The 19420-nt window shown below is 45.8% G+C and overlaps 1 protein-coding gene across 6 annotated transcripts in view; it reads left to right on the top strand.

The window, feature by feature from the left end:
• AMOTL1 (angiomotin like 1) overlaps window positions 1-18606 on the top strand; it is a 75782-nt gene extending 57176 nt beyond the window's left edge. For 5 of the 6 annotated variants that reach the window (XM_032991056.2, XM_042793082.1, XM_042793079.1 and 2 more), the window contains 7 exons: window positions 1921-2066; window positions 6059-6208; window positions 9782-9972; window positions 11289-11414; window positions 13043-13269; window positions 13981-14250; window positions 15585-18606. In XM_032991056.2, coding sequence (XP_032846947.2) covers window positions 1921-2066; window positions 6059-6208; window positions 9782-9972; window positions 11289-11414; window positions 13043-13269; window positions 13981-14250; window positions 15585-15688 — 1214 coding nt within the window. In that variant the 3' untranslated portion in view covers window positions 15689-18606. The remainder of the gene's footprint in view (window positions 1-1920; window positions 2067-6058; window positions 6209-9781; window positions 9973-11288; window positions 11415-13042; window positions 13270-13980; window positions 14251-15584) is intronic. The other variant, XM_042793078.1, reaches the window with a different exon arrangement.
• Window positions 18607-19420: the final 814 nt, after the last annotated feature.

Consider the following 19420-nt stretch of genomic DNA (forward strand, 5'->3'; position numbering starts at 1 on the left):
AAATTAGCTGCTTGATAATTTGCCCAGATTTACACTTCTGTACAATAGATACTAATGTTCCTTCTGGTCAATATGATTGAAGTAAATGTATCTGTGTTGAAGGAAGAGGTCTGCATGTCCAATATAAAATTCCTTGCTGACAGGGGAAAGTTCAGGCCACATCATAATGAGACAGCTCGTGGTGGCCGTTGGTGGCACAGTGTGCACAGCACTTGCTGAGCTTCGCTTGTGGGCTTTGCAGAGGCCAATGTGCCAGTGCAGCTGCCAGGGTTTCTTTTTGTGAGGTGCTGAATTCCTCCTTTTAGGATAAATGGGAAGAAGGCTGGGTGGGTTTGAGCTCACCTCATCCACCTGTGCCTTGTTCCACATGGCTCAGCTCATATGCATCTCACCTTACTGCAGGCACCCAACAGTAGTGTGTAAATTAAACCTCTTCTTATCCCACTTGTAATTAAGGAAGGATATGGTCCTTCTGAGGGTAGTTCAGGTCTGAAATGGGCTGGTTTTGGCCATGTAAAGTTTCCTGACCCTCCTCTGGGGAGGTGGATGGTGGTGCTTCCAGCTTGAGTGGTCACAGTTGGGTGGAACGGGCTGGATTTTAGGGGCAGATTTTCCACATTTCGATGCTTTTGGAGCAACTTTTCACTTCATTTAAAAAATAATAAATTCTGTAATGCTGTGTTTAAAAAGTTAAAAATCAAAACAACATTTAATTGATGCCAAATTAATTTTTGGAGGAAATTTTCCTTTGTAGAGGCTTTCCAAGTACTCTATTTTTGTTATCGTTCAGAACGAAGGCCAGTTTTTGAAATCTCAGATTTCGCTCAATGAAACCTCCAACCCTTGCTCACTCCAATCATTAACTGTTTGCAGTCTGACGTCAGGGATCCAGTGGTTGGCCCTTGATGCTCATGCTCGCAGAAATGGCTTCTCAGCACTGTCAGGGCAGAGGTAGATGGAGCCAAGCATTTCTTAAGGCAGTTTGCCAGCAAAGTCAGTGGTGTGCCTGCACTTTGTTGCTGAAGAAAAAGATGTGAGCAAAGCTGACTGACTTTAGCCAGGCTTTTTTTTAACATCATTTTAAATCTTACCCAAAAAAGGGATGATTTTTCAGCACAGAGGTTATCTACATATTTTAGTCTCTCTCCTGATGCGTTAAGGCACTTAACAGCAGTAGAGCACACATCACTGGTGCCTTAGATCATGCAGGACTGGAAAGCCACCCGGGGTCCCCATGGTGCTGAAATGCCTACCACAGCCTCCCTTTCTCTGCATGGCCAAAGAAAGCCCATTCAGATGCCTCCTATCTTACTCTTACTTATTGCATTCCCTCTTTCCATTTTCAGGCTCTCCAGCACAGAACTGTGTTTAATATTTGGCTTCTTCACATGTTCTATATCTCATGATCTCCATCCTAGCAAATAAAACAGGCCAGGCACAGCACAGCCCACATCCATGGGGCTGAGGTTTCTTGCATGTTAGAGAAGAGAACCAGAATCCAAACTGGCAGCTATAAACAGTCCTTGACATAGGCTGTTCTCAGGCAGGGCCTGGGCATTGTATGGAAAAAGAGTAGCTGGTGCAAGCCAAAATTTTGCTGGGGACTGTGCTAGTAGTTCAGCAGAATGGAAAATTATGAGGCAGTTCTCAGGTCCACAAGCTCTGCTAGTTTGGATGCACCCCATGCTGCCACTCATCTCTGCTGCTGGTGCTCGTGTAAGGCTGGGCATTGAGGGGCTGAGCCTTGGCAGTAGAAACTCCTTGCCCATTGTATCTCAGCACTGTGTTGTAATGGCCCCATTTGCTGCTATTTCATGTAATTTTTGCTTTTTTAGTGAGGTGGCAACTTACCTCTGGTGCGTGGCCCAGGGCCTGTGAGCTGTCCTCCTGGAGTGGTTCTCGTTCTTGTCTTTCATCCAGACAAAGAACACTTGAAGGAGAAGGAGAAGTTGGAGATGGAGCTGACAGCTGTGCGCTCTGCCAATGAGGACCAGCGGAGGCACATCGAAATCCTCGACCAGGCCCTAAACAACGCACAAGCCAAGGTCATCAAACTGGAAGAGGAGGTGAGGCATGGACAACGTTTCTGTGTTCTGAGGATAGCGGTGGCTCATGGTTAGGACTTTCTCCATCCAACTCCTCAATCTCTTCTAGCCATGGTGTGGTAGGTCTTCCTGCTCCCTTTGCACAGGCCCTCTTATAGAGAAGATGCATAGTTATACAATACTGAGCCAAACAAACAAGCATAGGAGACCACAACCATAGAAGTTTTCAGAGCAGAGCCTTCAACATGTAACCTGGAGTAACACCAATCTCAACTAACCAATGGTTAAGGTAATGGGAGGACTTAAAAGAAATACCAAATAAAAAGCTGACTACTCACTGACTTGGGACTGAAATACAAACATGTGATGTTGGTGAATCCCATTTCTCCCCAAAGAATGCCAGGAGGCTTTTGAGATGTGCTCAGCAGTGCAGGGCTCGTTAGCTTCACATCTAAACAGTGGTCTTAAAAGATCTGGCTGATCTGGCTGGAAGCAGACTGTCCAGGATTTAGAAGTACAAAGAGCTACAGGTTTTATTTTAGAGCTGAAAAATTCCTGTCGAACCATGAGACCCAAGAAGTGCTATTTGTGCAAAACTCCCAAGAGGTCTTTAAGCAATGATTCTATAAGCCTGATAGTGAATATTCAGACAGGAAGAGAAACCCCAGGAACAGAGGACTCTTCAGGCTGACAAGACAAATACAGAACAATATTGAGTAGCTGGAAGCTGAAGCTAGATAAATGTCAGTTCTCCGTTATTGGAGGTCTCTGAGTCTCAATGTATTGTGCTCCTTAAGGACCTTCAATCAGGAGACGTGGATTTAATAACAAGCTGAAAGTCTGCATTATGGCAGATGAGGCAAGACTGTCAAAACAGACCTTTTTGGCCCCAAAATCTCTCTCCATGGGACCAACAAAGAGGGAGGAATGGGGAATAAAAGAAACATAATCTTTGCTATCTGAACAGGCAGGTCATTGGTGAGGATAAGGCTATTGGTGAACCTCTACCCTAGAAGGCTTGGTAGAGGTTCAGGCTCTGGCACAGACTGCTGGCATGATCTTGGGCAGGTCTGTTCCCTTTCAGTGCCTCACTTCCCACCTGCACCCTCCCCAGGGCTGCCCTGGCAGTGAATCCACGGGAGTCTGCTGGGTGCACAGATGCAAGGGGCCTTCTGAGGAGTAGGGAAGGTCTTTTCTCAAAATACCTGCAAGTAACTTAAGTGCAGTTCACTGTCTTGGAAAGATGAAGGGTGAATTGACTTCAGTGATACCTGAATGTTTTTTATCAGAATATCCAGCATGACAGACCCCCTGTTAGGTTAACTAATGATTACTTAGAGTCTGGAAGACTTTAGGTACTATATGTAAGTGCTGAAGGCATTGCTGTTTTGTTCCTGACCATTAGACCATTTTGGCTTCCTATATAGAAACATTTTAAAAACTCCATTCCCTCTGGTGGATACACCTACCAGCAAGAAGAGCATCACATTAAGTTTAACTGCTCCTTTGTTAGTTAGACTAAAGCCTGCTCTGTTGTCCCAGTTTATTTGGGGCAGTCCCCTTGGGGTAGCTGCAGTAGCTAGCGTACCTTTAATCTGTATGTAATTCACTCGACACTGTTTGCCTTAAAGCAACCAGAGGTTTTCTATTTGCATTTCATTACAAAGTGACTGAATAAAGGAATGTTTCAGGCTGCAACACCTGCTCCTACAGTTGCTGCATCACACAGGGGACGGTAAGAAATACATTTGTCTCCTGGCTGCTCCATAGACTGTCAGCATGGTATTGGCAGGTAACATTGACTTGCTTAATACACACCTGTAAAGGCAGCAGAAGCATAAACACCAATTTCCAGGCAGGTGGTGCAAGAAGCTACCCTGTGCTTGCTGGGTTGTAGTAAATACGTTTGCAGCCTTAGGGCTCCATTTCTAAGAGCTGTGCAGTTGCCAGTTTCTAGTCTAGTCATCCAACAGAAATGGGCCTCTGCTGGGGCTTGGAGCTAGGATCCTGGATTGTGTACTGGTGGAGCTGAGGAGAGGGCAAATGTTCCCATGTAGAGAGCTGCTAACCTCCTGCCTGGGGCATGGTAGATGTTACAGAGTTGGTAACCTTCTGCCTGGGGCATGGTAATCTCAGAGGTGACAACATAGGAAGGTGATGCAACAGTACTTGCCAGATTTTGTTTGTCAGAGCCCTCAGCTTGCAAACCCATGTTGACCTGGTAGTGTTTAACTGCTTTTTCCAGTCTAGGGGGAATTTGAATTAATTTTATCCCAGCTGCTGTGTTTTAATTGTTCAAGCCAGTGTCATGCAGCTTGGGTGAATTGCAGTTCATCTGTGACTGCCAGCATGTGCCCAAGCTACTGTGCTCCCTTTCCCTTGCTTTTGACCTGTTTCATCACTAAACCATAGCATCTTTTCAACAGGTCTCCTGTGTTTCTGGAGCTCAATTTGACACATATGCAGCAGATATTGTTGAAGTTTTGAACCTTCCTCTTAAACTAGGGATTTTTACTATAATTTGGAACGTATTGAAGGAAGCACAAAATTGCCCAAATGAAAATTACTATTATTATTAACAGACCTCTACCTCATGCACTGCTTTGTAAATCCACCCAGATTTCTTCTACCACCAGAATGCAATTAAGTTTAAAAGCTTTTAAAATCAAGGCTTGAGAAATAAGCAGTAGCTACTAAGTTGAATTAGCATAAGATAGTGTAGTATGTAAATCTACGTTATCCCGAGCTCCTGCTAGTAGAAGGATTTAAATTAAAAATATGTAGGTGGTATTATCACCACATGTCATTTAGGAGATTGCTGCTGGAATCATGTTTCTGGTCCACGCTTTGGACAGAAGACTGAGTAATTGCAGAGGGTTCAGAAAACAGCTGTAGAATTTATTTGGGGCCCAGAAGCTGTTCTTTGCTGTGAACAATTAAAATGAAGAGGTGGCTGAGCTCCACTCCATGCACATGAACATGAAGAAGGGATTGCTGTCAGCCAGATTAAATGTTGCTCTTTAATGTAAGAAGAAATAATGAGATGCAGTGTTTGGGGGCTGAAGCAAATCAGGCCGGAAATAAAGAGTTAGAGTAATTAATACTGAAACAACCTACTTAGGGTGAAGTGGATTCTCCATCTCTTACAGTCTTTAACTCAAATCTCATATCTACAGAATAGTTATTCTGTAGCTCAAACTGGAGTTATGTTCCTAGTGCAGATATTTTTCCCTGACCCCCTCATCTTTACTCAAATTTATTTGCTTGGATAGCCTTTTAGCCTCAGCTCATCTTCATCTTTATTTTCCTAATCCTTGGGACAAGGGCAGTGTTCAGGCAAGTTTGCTGATCTTGTGAATATGTGAATTGTTTCATTAAATGCGTCTTGCTCTAGTAGATCACGATTTGGAAACAGAACAAGAAGTGATTTGCTTAAATTGCATAAGAGAAAGCCAGATTAGGCATTAGGGTAAAAGTTTTCTAACAGTAAAGGAAAATAAATAGTGAAGTAGTTTGCAGGGCAGGTTGTGGAGTCCCTACCCCCAGAGGGTTTTGTAAACGGATTATGCAGACATGTGCCAGGTTTTAGGTAGAGTTGATTCTACCTTGCAGCCAGAGGATGGACTGGTACCTCTCCATGTGCCATCCAGCTTTTTTTTGAGTCTGTGTGCCTGTTAGGTAGTGGAGCTTAATATCATGTATTTGTGATTGCTGTACCCCTCCCTTATGGATGCATACTGCACTGACAAGCCCATTAATTTAAATGACAGCATTTTGTACTTAGTTTTTTAAACACGTGGGTGAATTTTTCGCTTATTAATCTACAGACAGAATAGAAAAAGTCAGAGTTGGCTGAAGAACCTCCCTCTAAATTTATGAATGTGGGAAATGTTTTCTAAGGCGGTGGATGCATGCTCGAGCCCCGCGCATGCCTGCAAGCGCGCGGGGGTCCTGGCGGTGCAGGGTGGGGGTACGGTTCCCCCCCAGCGCTGCTGAGCCCCTGTCCCCCACAGCTGCGCAGGAAGCAGGCCTATGTGGAGAAGGTGGAGAAGCTGCAGCAGGCGCTGACACAGCTGCAGGCGGCCTGCGAGAAGAGGGAGCAGATGGAGCGGCGGCTGCGCACACGCCTGGAGCGGGAGCTGGACGCGCTGCGGATGCAGCAGGTGAGGGCGGGTCGGTCTGTGTGGGACCCCGGCCCGGGGCCTTCAGCATTGCTTTGAAAGAGGGACGGTTGTTTGCAGCTCTGCCAGCCACCTTACTTTTGGGTTCAGGTCGTTGGGCTTTCCACCTCAGGCTTTCCTTTGGATGGGGTTGCGGATGCCTCATCACTGGAAGTGTTCACGTCCAAGCTGGACAGGGATTTGAGCCACCTGATCTAGTGGAAGATATCCCTGCTTATGACAGAGCGATTGAACTCTAGATGATCTTTGGAGGTCCCTTCCAACCCAAACTGTTCTTTGATTCTAAGTCCCAATCTTCAGCAGAGGTTGGGGAAGCTCTGCAGCGGGGCTGCTGCACCCAGCCAAGCCCTGCCTGCTGTGGGGCTGGGAGATCCTGGCTCCTCTGCCCAAGGACAGGCAGGGCTCACGTGTCCCCCCACGCCTGCTGGGGGAAAACGTCCTTCCAGGTTTCTCTCTAGCAATCACAGATTGTGCAAGATCAGCTCCACACTGGAGGAGGAGAGGAAAGCTACAGTACACGTGGGCATGAGATTTAGCCCACAGATTTGGGCTGATCTTTTATTGAAAAGGCAAGGTGGGATGATGTGGGGTTTGGTGGGAGCAAGAGCTTGGGCCATATTTGTTCTGGGCAAAGCTTATGTACATGGTTTACAGAAACTTCTGCCCGTGACAGATATGAAGACAAATGGTGTCATCTTTAGACAATGAATTATTTAAGTATCGGTCCAGTTTAGAATGGGCTAGAAGTGAAGATTTACATTTCTGTGTACGTCCCCTTTTCTTCTGGCAGCCCTGTGTACTTGGAGGGATAGTGCTATGCTTGTGTTTTATGCACAGTTATTGCTTTGCTATTCCTCTTTCATCCCCAAGTCCCATAGTCCAGTCATCTGTGAAAAGGAAAAAAAACAAAAGCACAAGGAGGTTGCAGGGCGGGTTTCCAAGCTACAGCCAGCACCACGTGCCAAATACACGGGCATTGGCTTCAGAGGAGAGCAAGCAGATGTACTAAGTATATCAAACCATCGTTTGGGTAAAAAACAGCAACATAAGCAAAGCATGATGCTCTTGTAACCCTTGAAGGGCTCACTCATATCTCTGTCAACACACGCATCTGCTACAATAACCCTTCCTTATTTATGAGCCATTAGTGGAGACCAAAGCTGCTGTTATACAGAGCTTGTGCTGCCAGGAAGCAGAGGGGCTGATCCTGCCGGCGGGATGCGATTGGGAAATAGCTCTACAGGCAGTATCAGTGATTTGCAGAGCGATGAGGTGGCCAGACTCGGGAGCATACCCAGGGCAGAGCAGGTCCCCCAGCACCCCTCTAAGGGCGTTGCTCTCACTGCTGCTCTCTGGAGACCCTTCCCATCCATCTCGGCTCTTCCTTGCTGCCGTGTAAGTGTGTTAAGGCTTTCTTGTCCTGTCCACCATGGGCTTGCTGCTCCTGTCCTCTTCCAGTGGCTCTTCTCAGTTGCCCCTTAGCCTTCTCTCCTCAATTTAACAAGGAAATTTCATGGGCTATGGCATGCTGATGCTGGTGTAAATGAAAGAACACTTGAGAAAAATACAATTAAAATTCAAGTGAAGATAAAACTAGAATTAGGAAAGGTTTTGTTCTCTGGGCTGAAATATAGGGACAAATTGATACATTGAGTAACTGGGATAGACTGTCGCTGAAGTCCTTGTCTTTGGAGTTAGGGCTACATCTGCTCATTTTGGCAGAAAATTCCTCTTTAACTTACAGATTGCTTCATTTAATTTTTTTTTTTTTTTTGGCACTGTAATTAGCCATGTCAAATGCCTGCACCAGTTCCCTCTAGTAAGTTTTAAGAAGAAAGATACTTTAACTTCATATCTCACCTATCAGGTTTGAGAGGACATTTTGGGTTTTTTTTTACTATTGTTAATTATACTTTTTATTTTATGAGCCACAACACTGCAGTGAATCATGGTGCATCAAAATGCCCCAATTTTTTACTTCAGAGCTGTCTTCTCTGAGTTATCAAAGTTGTATCTGCTGAAACATTTTCTCGTGGCTTTTTTTTTTCCTTTTTCACCGTAGTCAACAGAAGAGACACAGCTCACAAGGAGACCATGAGCCAGAATCTGTTCTGCTCCTGGCTTGTTGGTAACCAAGTCCAAATGTAAAATCTTCATTATGGTTAACGCGTGAGCTAGGATGAAAAAAATAAACCTTTGACATAGCATTGCAGGATGAGCGTGCAGTGCTGTCACTGCTTTGACTCAGAAGATGACAGGCACTCATGATGTCCCAAGATGCCATTTACAGACCAGGACTGTGCTTCCAAAATGTTACCTTCCTGCCAGAGATTTGACAATATTTGAAGTGTAAGTGCTATTTTTTGCAGGAGCAGAGTCACAGCCATTGCTTCTAAGGGCTGCTCCATACTGCATTTCCAGAAAGCAGCTTCCAGACCTGTTACCACACCAAAGGCAAAGGCTGCAGCCCTCCCTTGGTATCTCTAGCTTCCCGTAAGCAGGAGATAAGTGTCTAGAAGGAGGAAATGTGGTTTGGAAAATGGAAACGATTGCTCCAGCCCTCACTGCTGTGTGATGGTACAGTTTTGCCAGTGGAAGTTTGTGATGTAGCACAGATGAGAAGCCACTGCTCCGGAGACATGGTTTCCCCTTTAACACATTACAGTGCACCGTGGAGTGTAACAAATCTCTTGCATTTTTTATTGAAAAAAACATTTACTTCTACTGAGTTCTCCCAGAGCTTTGTGCCTTTCCCTTCGGTGTATGTTCATCCCACCCAACCACAGCTGAGCCAAGGACCAGATCTCCACCCTCCGCTCTCCACCAGCAGTGAGAAGAGCTGGGAGCAGCCATCCATGCTCCTTAGGTGCTCTGGGTGGGATAAATCCTGCCTAAGTGCCTTCCTCACAGCAGATGCAAGGGGTTATGCACCCATTGCTGCTTGTCAGCATCCCATGGGAACCACCGTGCAGTGCCTGGGGATCTTCTGCCCCTCCAGTCAGAAAGTCACTTGCTGCACCACAGAAACCATCTCCTAAGGGCACATGAGAACTAATGTGGCAGAAGAGACAGGTGTAAACTCACGTCCAGGGTATTTTCCCAGCTGCTGTTTTAAATAGCTAGGTTACATATCGCTGATTTTTTCTGCTTTTATATATAAACCCTCTGGTAATAACGGCCTGTCTGTACTGAGCACTGCCCAGACATGTGATGAAGTCCCAGCAAGAAGAATATCTTTTAAAGCTTCATTGCTTCTTTTTCCTACAAGCTTTTTTTTCCCTGTGTCTTGGGGTAGCCCATGAAATCTCTGCACATCCGTGCAGCAGCCAGATCCCTACTTCTGTCAGCATGGTCTGGAGAAGTGTGTGCTGGGGTGGCACATAGGATCAACTGGCCTGTCCTCCTGCAACTTTAGGGGTTTAGCCTGGGGTTTCTACCTGACCGTGTCAAAAGACATGGGGATGCCTTTGCATTCTCTGGAGAAGTGGGGAAAAAAGGGCCATCAGCTCCTGTATTTGGCAGAGGGTGAATATCTGTTGCTGTTTCCACTGGCAGAGGCAGGGCAGCTACCAGGCAAGCAGCCTCCCGGAGCACAATGCCCCAGCCCTGATGGAGCTGGTGCGGGAGAAGGAGGAGAGGATCTTGGCCCTGGAAGCTGACATGACCAAGTGGGAGCAGAAGTACCTGGAGGAGAGTACGATCAGGCACTTTGCCATGAATGCCGCAGCCACAGCTGCAACGGAGAGGTAAGATGCTGCAAGTGGGCAGCTCTCTTCACTGTGAAAATCGTGGAGGAATAATAAGAAATGGATATTTTCTTAAGCCTGGATTTTTGCTTGCCTTTCCCTACTGAATCTCGCCACCAGGATTAATGCTCCTTCCCATGGAGTTGTGCTAGCGAGATACAGTAGTCAGTTAAGACAGTATTTACCCTTCTGACCAGGTCCAAAAGTTTATCCAATCCAGGCACCAGACTCAAACAATACTCTTATGGGCAAAGTCTCAGGCTGCCAAATTGCACACCATAGGTAAGGCAACTCCTCCCCAGTGCACCGATGGGGCAAGCAGGGACTGTTGGTATATGGCCGCATCCATCTCATGGTCTGAAATGTGGTTGTTTAACCTAGTTTTAACCTATAGCAAGGGAAGTTTTGTGGCCTAAGCCCTCTGTTTCACCACTTCATTAAGCTTCAAATTAAAAAGGTTCTCCTGATAGCTAAGCTAAACCTCTTTACTGCAAATTACCTCGATGATTCTTGTCCTTCCCTAGTGTACATGATGAACAACAGATCACTGCTGACCTCATAACACCCTTGTAAATAATGGAAGACAGATATCCTCTGTTGCATCTTCCTTGGCCTAAACTAACTTACTTCCTTAATCCGTTCCTCACGTGTCCCAGTGTAAACCCCTTCCCATTTCTCTTGCATTTGCCTGGACTGCCTCCAGTTTGTCTGTGTCAAAGCATGGAGCCCAAAAGCACAGAAGGCACTGCAGCAAGACTTTCCAGTGATAAAGAGGATGGTGTAATTAACTTCTCACCCCAGTTTCTTAGAAGCCAAATCCCCTGAAAACATCCTAAAATGATATTTCCCTTTGAAATGTGATTAAGTGCATGACTCAGGATGATCCTTTTCTTTTGCACTTCAGTCTAGGCAGCAGTTCTTGTGCTGTTTTTCACCTTTGAAAGTGTACAACTTTGTTTCTTGTTTGCGATGTAGTCTTGTTGACTTGGGACTATTTACCCGAGGAGTGAGTCCCTCTGATGTCTGACCTGGTCCTTCAGGATGCTTGTTAGCCCTGTGAACGTTGCCCATGATTTCAGCGTGCTCTCTGTCCCATCAGCCGAGTTAATTATTGGCATTAGTGACTAAACCCGAGCCAAGAGTAGCCCGCAGCAAGATGACCCAATGCCAGATGGCCATCCACTTGACAGGCAACCATTGCTAGCTTGCTGTTCGAATGTGGGTTTGGGGTTTTATTTGCAAGTGCCCATCTCACTTGCCAAAGCCACCCTTGCGGTCTCAGGAGCCCGACTCACCATGTTGAACCACTTTGCCAGGGATGCCTCGGCCCCGAGCCACTCGCGCAACGGCAGCTACGGTGAGAGCGTGCTGGAGGTGCGGGGCTGGCAGGAGGAGGAGGAGATTGTGCAAGCCAACCGGCGCTGCCAGGACATGGAGTACACGTAAGGGGCCGTCGTGCCATACCTGCTTGTCGTGGTGTTTGGACTGGGTTCAGATAAACCAGGATGCCCTTCTGTTCCTTCGTGCATGCCTGGAAAGGATGGGCGTAGCTTCACTTGGACTTAGTTTTACTCTTCAGCATTAAAACGGGGATTAAAGAGTTGCTGCCATTAGATAACTTACTACCTACCTTCCTGCTAAACCTTCTCTGTGCCAAAAATGACCTTCTTACGAAACAGAGGCTGATCCACTATTAAAAGTAGGTTGGCATGCTAGGAAACTGAGTGCTTGTTTAATCTTGGTGAAAATCCCACTCTGGAAACAAGAGCTCCTGGCTGAAAAAAAAAAACATTTTTGGGCACAGACAGTCAGCAAGAGTAACATTTGTTGTTGCAGATACTTCCCATTTTCAGCACACAAGTAGACATGTGGCTGTGTAGTTCAATGAGTGTTAGACCTGGGCAGTATTTTTAATCCATACTTTAAAAAGCTTGTGTATTCCTCTGAGTTTTTACTGAAAAACTGTTTAAAATCTGTTTTTCAGTCTTGACTTTCCCACAAAAACACCAGCCTGTAGACACTTTTATAAAAAGGTGTATTTGTTGCTTGTGGAAAATATCAATGACTGTTTTTTTCTGGGCTTGGTTTTTGTTTTCCACTCACTAATATTGCTTCCAGTGAAGTGATAGAGTTTTGCCATTGACATCATTAAAGATAGACCAGGAGCTTGTGTTTTTATTACAAATTAGACATCTGATTATGAAAACTAAAGCTAACATGAAGTTACTAGCTATCTCCCTTGTACATATAGGTTTTCCAGGTGTGACATTTTAGCTTTCACTGCTTCACAAAATGCAGCTGCGATGGACTATAGGTTGTACATCACGGTCAAGCTATAGTCATCTGGCTGTCATATTGTACATGTACAATTTTTTTTTTTTTTAAATGTGGTTTTGTAGTCTTTCAGTATGATTTGGTGTTAATCACTCCTGAAGAAAAGTCTCAGATAATCCTATTTTTTTGTGATTTGAGAATCTTCAGGGTCTGGATAAGAGAAATAGCGAGCTTTGCTTGGCTCTGCACACCGTGTGCTGATCATTTCTGCAGCGGTGAGGAAGAAGCGAAAGCCCAGCCCACCTGTTAGAGAAACCAAAGAGAACATTTCTGCTTGCTTCAGCAGGTCTTTACTCCAGCTGACAGCAGACCTGAATCATGGGGTTAACTCAGCCTGCCAAAGGAAGGTGTCCAGATTTGGCCCTGATATATTACGGCAGTGAAAATTTCTTGTGTGTTTGGATTCTGGTGAAGATAGCAGTCTGCTGCTGGGTCAGGATACTGCCCTCATTGTTCCTGCTGGGTTGGGAAAGCCACAGCAATCGATGGGTTCAATTAACCTTGCAGAAAAGAGTTCCTAGTCTTGGCTTAATAGCTAGAAATGCTGCCTGTTTCAAAGTGCATGGTTGTCCTCAGAGGAACTGGGAGGAGCTGTCTTGTCCACGTCAGTCAAAACCAGAGGGGACAGAGCAGCAGGGCATGTCCCCGGGGACCATCCTGCTTCCCCAGGGTAGGGACACCTGCCCTTAGGCATGCTTTTTACATTCCTGTAAGCAGAGCATTCATGTTTTGGCAGAATAAAGAATCTCCATGCCAAAATAATTGAGAAGGATGCTATGATCAAGGTCCTTCAGCAACGGTCACGGAAGGACCCCGGGAAAGCTGACAGTGCCAGCCTGCGACCGGCTCGGTCCGTCCCCTCCATCGCTGCAGCTACGGGCGTGCATTCGCGCCAGACCTCGCTCACCAGCAACCAGATAGCCGAGGAGAAGAAGGAAGAGAAGATCTGGAAGGGAAGCATAGGTGAGCTCAGTTTTTGGTGAAGCTTTGGCTCATCCACCACGTTGTCCTAATCCTTCTGCTTGAGCTTAGCAAAAGTGCCTCGGCTGTGGCACACGTTGCCTCAGTGGTTCATTTCCAGAGCAGTTTCCATGGGCAAAATGTGTCCTTGTGCTGAAGTCAAAAAGTAGTCATTTTTTAGCCTTGCATTGTATCTTAATTATATTTTTAACCATATTAAATCATTCTGCACTGATTATAGAAAGTCATAGTTGGGGAAAATCTCCCCAGACACAAGCAGATGATGTTTGCAACTTTGTGGGAGTAAGTAACTAATTTGAGCTAGAAAAAAAGCCTGGTTAAAGTTAATCAAGAGCGTGAGCACCCCTTTGGGTAGGAGTGCATGATGTGATGTAGCAGCTAAATGGGAAAATGAGTGCAGGACTGCCTGTGGTTTGGGGATGCATAGGACAGGGGTATAGGTTGTGCAAGGCTGTGCCAGGGGTAGGTGCTGCTGGCATGGGAATGCAAAAAGGAGCAGCTGCTTTCAGAAGGCTCTTTTGTAGGGAAGTACCATATGGATGTCAGAGGAAGAGCCAACAGGCATCAGGGGAAAAGCTAAGCCAAGCTGAAGGGCTGGAGACATCCAGACCAGCACCTTGTAGCTCTGGGGTGGGATGGGGGGGCAGCACTTATGCTCGAGCCGGGATGTGACTTACCTCCGTGTGTTTTCAGGGCTGCTCTTGGGGAAGGAGCACCACGACCACCCATCGGGCCCCTCACTGCCTCCTCCACTGCCCTCCTTGTCCTGCATGCCCATTCCAGCACCGGCAGCCTCCCACGTGAAGACGGGCAGCAAAGACAGCAGCACCCAGACAGACAAAAGCGCTGATCTCTTCTGGCCTGCTGCGGCCTCCTTCCCTGGCCGTGGGCGGCTGGCTACCACCCCGTCACACAGCCCAGCCCCACGGCCCCCGGGGACACGAGTGGCTGGTGAGAAACTGGGTGAGCTTTGCCAGATACTCATGTCAGTGCAAAATGCCGGCACCCCCAGGGGTGTCAGTGAATCCCCAGAGACACCCCGGTATTGATGGAGAGGGGTGATGCTTTCACAATTTGTAAAGTGGTTGGGAGTTTTCTTCAGGGAAGCTAAACTCGTAGGGAGAGAACTTTCCAGGGCTGCTCGGTCTGGCTTTGCAGAGCTTCGTGCTTGACAGCCTCTGTAAAGCTCCACTCACCTGTGGCGGGCAGCATTTCCAACAAATGCAATTATTCGTGCTGCCAAAGATAAAATTACAGTTTCACACCTTGAAAACACTCCACACCTGCTCATGTACTCAGACCCCTCTCTTTTTTCCAACTTGAACCACAGTAGTGAAAACACCATTTTCTTCCTAATTTTTAAAGCAAACTTGGGGGGAAATAGGAGAAAGTGGACATTGGGGGCAGCAGGCAGGGTAAAGAAATACAATTTTAATTAACTTTTAAGGGTGGAAACTGCTGGTTTGCAGCCCTAGCAAGGGAGACTCTTATTTTACAAACATTATTTTGAAAAAGCCTGTTTCCTATACATTCATCTCATCTCAAAAACAAGACCTCCCTCTAAAAGCATGCTATGTATCATTAATAGGGCTGAATATCACCAATTCCTTGAAACTCTGTATTACCGTGTTTTGAGCAATCCAGATTAGAATTTATTTCCAGGTACTCTTAAAATAGCCTTTCAAACTTTTCCTGCTTGTAAGAAATTAAGAATCCTTCTTATCCCTGAATTTGACTGTCAAGAACTGTGGTGACAAAGATAAACGCCTAACAACATCTAGAATACGTTATGATAATTGGCCATATACATTCTCTTAGTCCATCCCAGTGGCAAAGTAATATATTTTGGATTAAATCACGTACCTGATTATTTGTGTTCTGCCATCATGATGTTTAAACTCCTAAATTTTGTTCCTGAAGCAGAGTAGGAATATACATGTGGAGAGCTACTGTGGATCAGATGACAAATAGTAGCTTGGAAAAGTGATGTAGATCTTCCACAAATGCCTATTTCTCTCTAGGGCCACAGCTAAAGAGGTCCTTTGGTCTGTATCTCTTAAATACCATTTTTGTGCCTGCCCTTGGGGTCTGTGCACACCGACACACCTGCTGTCACTGTGCAGGGAATTGTGCATTACGTGTGGTCAGCCTTCTGATCAAATTTGGCTTTCAGTATGTAGGACATATAGTTAAGATGTGCCTCACCACCACCCCAAAAAAAATAGATTTGTATTTGCTTCGAACAATTTGCTGTTGAATTTGAGCTGAAGACCAGTTTTCCTTTCTTCCCATTGCAGAGAACTCCAGCCACGGGAAGCTGCCCGACAGCAAAGGCAGGGTGAGCAGCTTGCTCCACAAGCCTGAGTTTCCAGATTCGGACATGATGGAAGTCCTCATCTGAGCAGAGGACAGCATCTCTGGGGTTTTGTGAGCATACAGCCAGGTCCAAGATGGTCCTCGGTGTGCCAACCTTAAAAACTAACCCTGAGAGATTGAAGAAAGATAGATAAAGCTTGTGCCCAAAACGAAGCTTGAGTCTGATATGTTGAGACTTTGGACCAGGCAAGAAGTCAAGAGTGCTGAAGAGGAGCCATGAAATGAATTCCTGGGGCTTTCTGAGCAGAAAGGGACGTTGAAAATGGAAGGTGGCATGAGAAGGGGATCGTCGAGGGAAAAGGAAACTGCATTTTCTGGGATAAAGAGAAAGTAGCAGTTACAGACTGGGTGCACACTGCCACTCTGTTTTCCTGCCTCCCTGCAGCTGGGACAGGTAGCTAAATCCCAGCTCTTCTGAGGCCAGAGGGAGTTTCTGAATAACCAGGAGAAACTTGCATCTTCCTCAGTATCAATTTCTCAGAAGTATTCACTGCTTAATTTCAGTGAATAATTGGTCCGTAGGTGTACATGGCAGGTTCTTGTAAGTATTTGTTTGAAGTGGTGTGGTGTGGTTTTCCTGGGAAGGCAGGTCAGGTGTCTTTTTCCTGGCTGGACAAGTGTTGCTCTTGGAGCTGGATTTACAGTGCAAATATTCGTGTCCTGCAACCTCAGAGCTTGCTGAGACTTCTTTTTTTGGTAGGAACAGTTGTTGGCTGGAATTCCCATGGAGGATGAACACAGAGTGGGGGGAGGAGGACCCTGCTGAAGCAATCCCTGTTGTAATAGTGGGAAAGTTTCAGGAGGGAAAGTCAGGGGAAGATCCTGGTAGCTCCCCAAAGGGCTGTGCACTACAGACCTTGTGCAGAGGGGGGTCGTGTGGGTGCATTTTCAGTGGAGTTAAGCTGGGTTTGCATGTGAGAGCAGACGGTGCCTCTTACTGTGCAGTGGTTCATAGTAGTGGAAGAATCAGTGTGTTTGTGGTAAGAACAGGATTCTTCCTTATTTTCAATGCCCACAGCCAAATCCTACCTGTCATACAGACCTGTGGTTCATGCTGACGTGTGACTGGGGCATTAAGGGGTGTAGGAACAGACCTGGAAGGATTTAAGTGCAAAGCAGTACGTGAGCATCATCTCTTTTCTATGATGAGCTGCAGCTTCTTTTCACCTTGTTTTACCCAGGATGGAACATTTCTCATTTTCAGCTTAGTCCCCGATTTCTGTGAGAGGTGGTGACTGTAAGACAGCCAACTCACCAGCTGTGTTAATCATGGCATACCATTTGCTTCATGCATTGCGCATGCTGATAGAGAAATTTTCCTCTGCGAGGTGTTTTTGTATTGGCTTTGCAGTTCCTGAACCTTGTGGTGCACTGTAATGACATTAAGAAGAACCTGGCTTTGGGAAAAAGAGTGATGGGATTTTATGTGAAGCTGCCTAGAGTGGAGAAGTGGTGGGTGCTGGAAGTAATCGTGTGCTCAGGGCTGGCTCCAGGTCACCCCTTCCTGTAGGTATGGAATTGGAGCCCTTGATTGTGAAAACACCAGCCACTTTAAACTCTGCTTTCGCTGAAAACTGAAGTCCTTGCAACCTCAAAGCCTTCAGGGGCCAGAGCCTTGTGCTCACTACTGCCTGGCGGATACCTTTTTATTTAAAAATCAAAATTGCTATGTTAAATCTATGCACTTATTTTTGGGTGTACATAGAACCAGACATACGCCAGTGTTGCCCTCTTTCTGATTTTTGCACTTGTTGAACAAAGTAGTGGTAGGTAGGTTGTGCAGGCAAGCGAACTGTGTGTTTCCTCGAGTATTAGCAGCTTTGAATTGTGAAACTATATGTGTAAAATCCTTGGAAGATGTTACACAGCTTAATATATGCCTTGTAAAATAATTTTATTTTTTTCTCTAAAGTTAATTTAAATGTTTTAAGTGTTTGCATAAAAGCTGGGCCAGCACATGGCATCAGCGCTGACCCACCTCCGTGGCCCTTCCTCAAGTGTCTGTGGTAGGAGCAGGGCAGGAGGAGGACAAAGCAAGGGCATACAAGTAAAATGATGGAGAATATTTCCTTTCATCATTTTTCTCCAAGACATAAGGATATCCAGGTGCTTGGAAGTCCCTAAGCATTTTACCAGCTGTATTATTTCTTTTGATGAAACTGTATAATAAGTTGTGTACAGGCAGACAGCTAGGCGTCCAGCAGAAACAGTGTTGAATCAGGGTGCGTGATGTGGCTTTCATTTCTGTTTGGTAGTGGTTCAGCTCAGCTTTTCCAAGTTAGCTAGAGTACAGCACTCCTCCTCATCCTCATGGAGACCACAGTCCCTCTGGTTTCTGGTATCCAAAGGTGTGTTTACAATTGATGCTGCCCCGAATTCATGATCACATACAGGAAACTGTTTGTTAGAGGCTATGGCATCAGCAACTCTTGTTGTGAGCAGCAGCTTAAATAAACCCAAAGGTTCTTTCTCCTCAGTTGTGTTGAACTCAAGAGATGTTGGTTTTCCTGGAGGGGAGGGAGGTCTGGAGAACCAGTGGGTCTCCCCCCAGCCCGAGCACTAGCAGGACTTGTGTGGAGTACTACTGCCATGTGTCAGCCCCTCAGCAGAGCAGCACAACTCCATTCGTGCTGGTTTTCCCAGCTCTTTGAATTGTTTCAGGTTTTGGGAAACTGTGCTGTAGCCATTCCAGGTGATGTTGGTAACTAGTTGTAAAATGCTGTCATTTTTTATTGTCGTTGCTTGTATAGAGAAGTTGGTGTACAGTGTTGTACAGCTGGAGGGTTATTTGTACATACGAGGGAAAATGAAGAATGTTATGTGTCACCCACAGCAAATATTGATATCGTTGGTCAGCCAAAGATTTCTTATACTTTGCTGTTTGATCTTGTGCCTTAATATTGTATATAATAAATGTATAAACATGTTTATTTTCTCACTTTTCCAGTGTGAATATATTCAGTCTCCAAGAAGAAAGGACTTTTTAAACAGTTCTCTAAGCTTTGTACACAACGTGCTAAGATGAAGAAGTGATACCTCAGGGAGTTTAAGGTTGTATCTTCTCTGTTTTTCACAGCTGTTAATGAAAGGCCCCACAGCAGGTGTTACTGCTAGGTGCACGTGGGCACGAAATCAGTGGGTCTGCAAAGCAGAGGATCAAACTGAGAGCTTTGCTGAGTAAGAGGAGCAGGATTTTAGTGAGATCATCTTCACCTGAAGGAAATGAGGGCGGAAACTTAATGAGACACTTGGGTAAAGATCTGAAGATCCTTTAGCCCTATGTTCCCACTAAGCATAGCACTCCCATTGGGTGGGGTTTTTTTGTTCTTGAGGGTCTGGGGTTTCTTTATTTGACAGGTGTTGGATCAGTGTGAGTGAGGTAGCTAAATATCTCATAGATCTAGATATTCTTGAATTGCTGTAATGTCTTCAGTAAGGAATAAAGATCAGATCCCATTTCAAGCTGTTGTGCGGCAAAGGGAATGCTCTGGCCTGGTGGAAATACTGATCATATGTTTGCTTATGCAACTGAAATAAATGGGGGGAGGGGAGCAAAAGTTACCCGAGTGTCTGGCTTTGAGTAAGGGAGGTTTGCTCAGAAGGCTCTCACATGCTCTTGAAAGTGTCTGTTATAAAATTCCTGAATCAGGTCCCAGGGAGCTGGAGGCATGAAAGGCATGAAAGCCACTAAGGGCATCTCTCTCCTATGGGTTCTCCTCTGGCTGTCCTAACCTCCTCTCCCCAAATCTTTGCACAC

The sequence above is a fragment of the Tyto alba genome, unplaced genomic scaffold (genome assembly GCF_018691265.1).
Source record: "Tyto alba isolate M040663 unplaced genomic scaffold, T.alba_DEE_v4.0 Super-Scaffold_2, whole genome shotgun sequence".
NCBI classification, from domain to species: domain Eukaryota; kingdom Metazoa; phylum Chordata; class Aves; order Strigiformes; family Tytonidae; genus Tyto; species Tyto alba.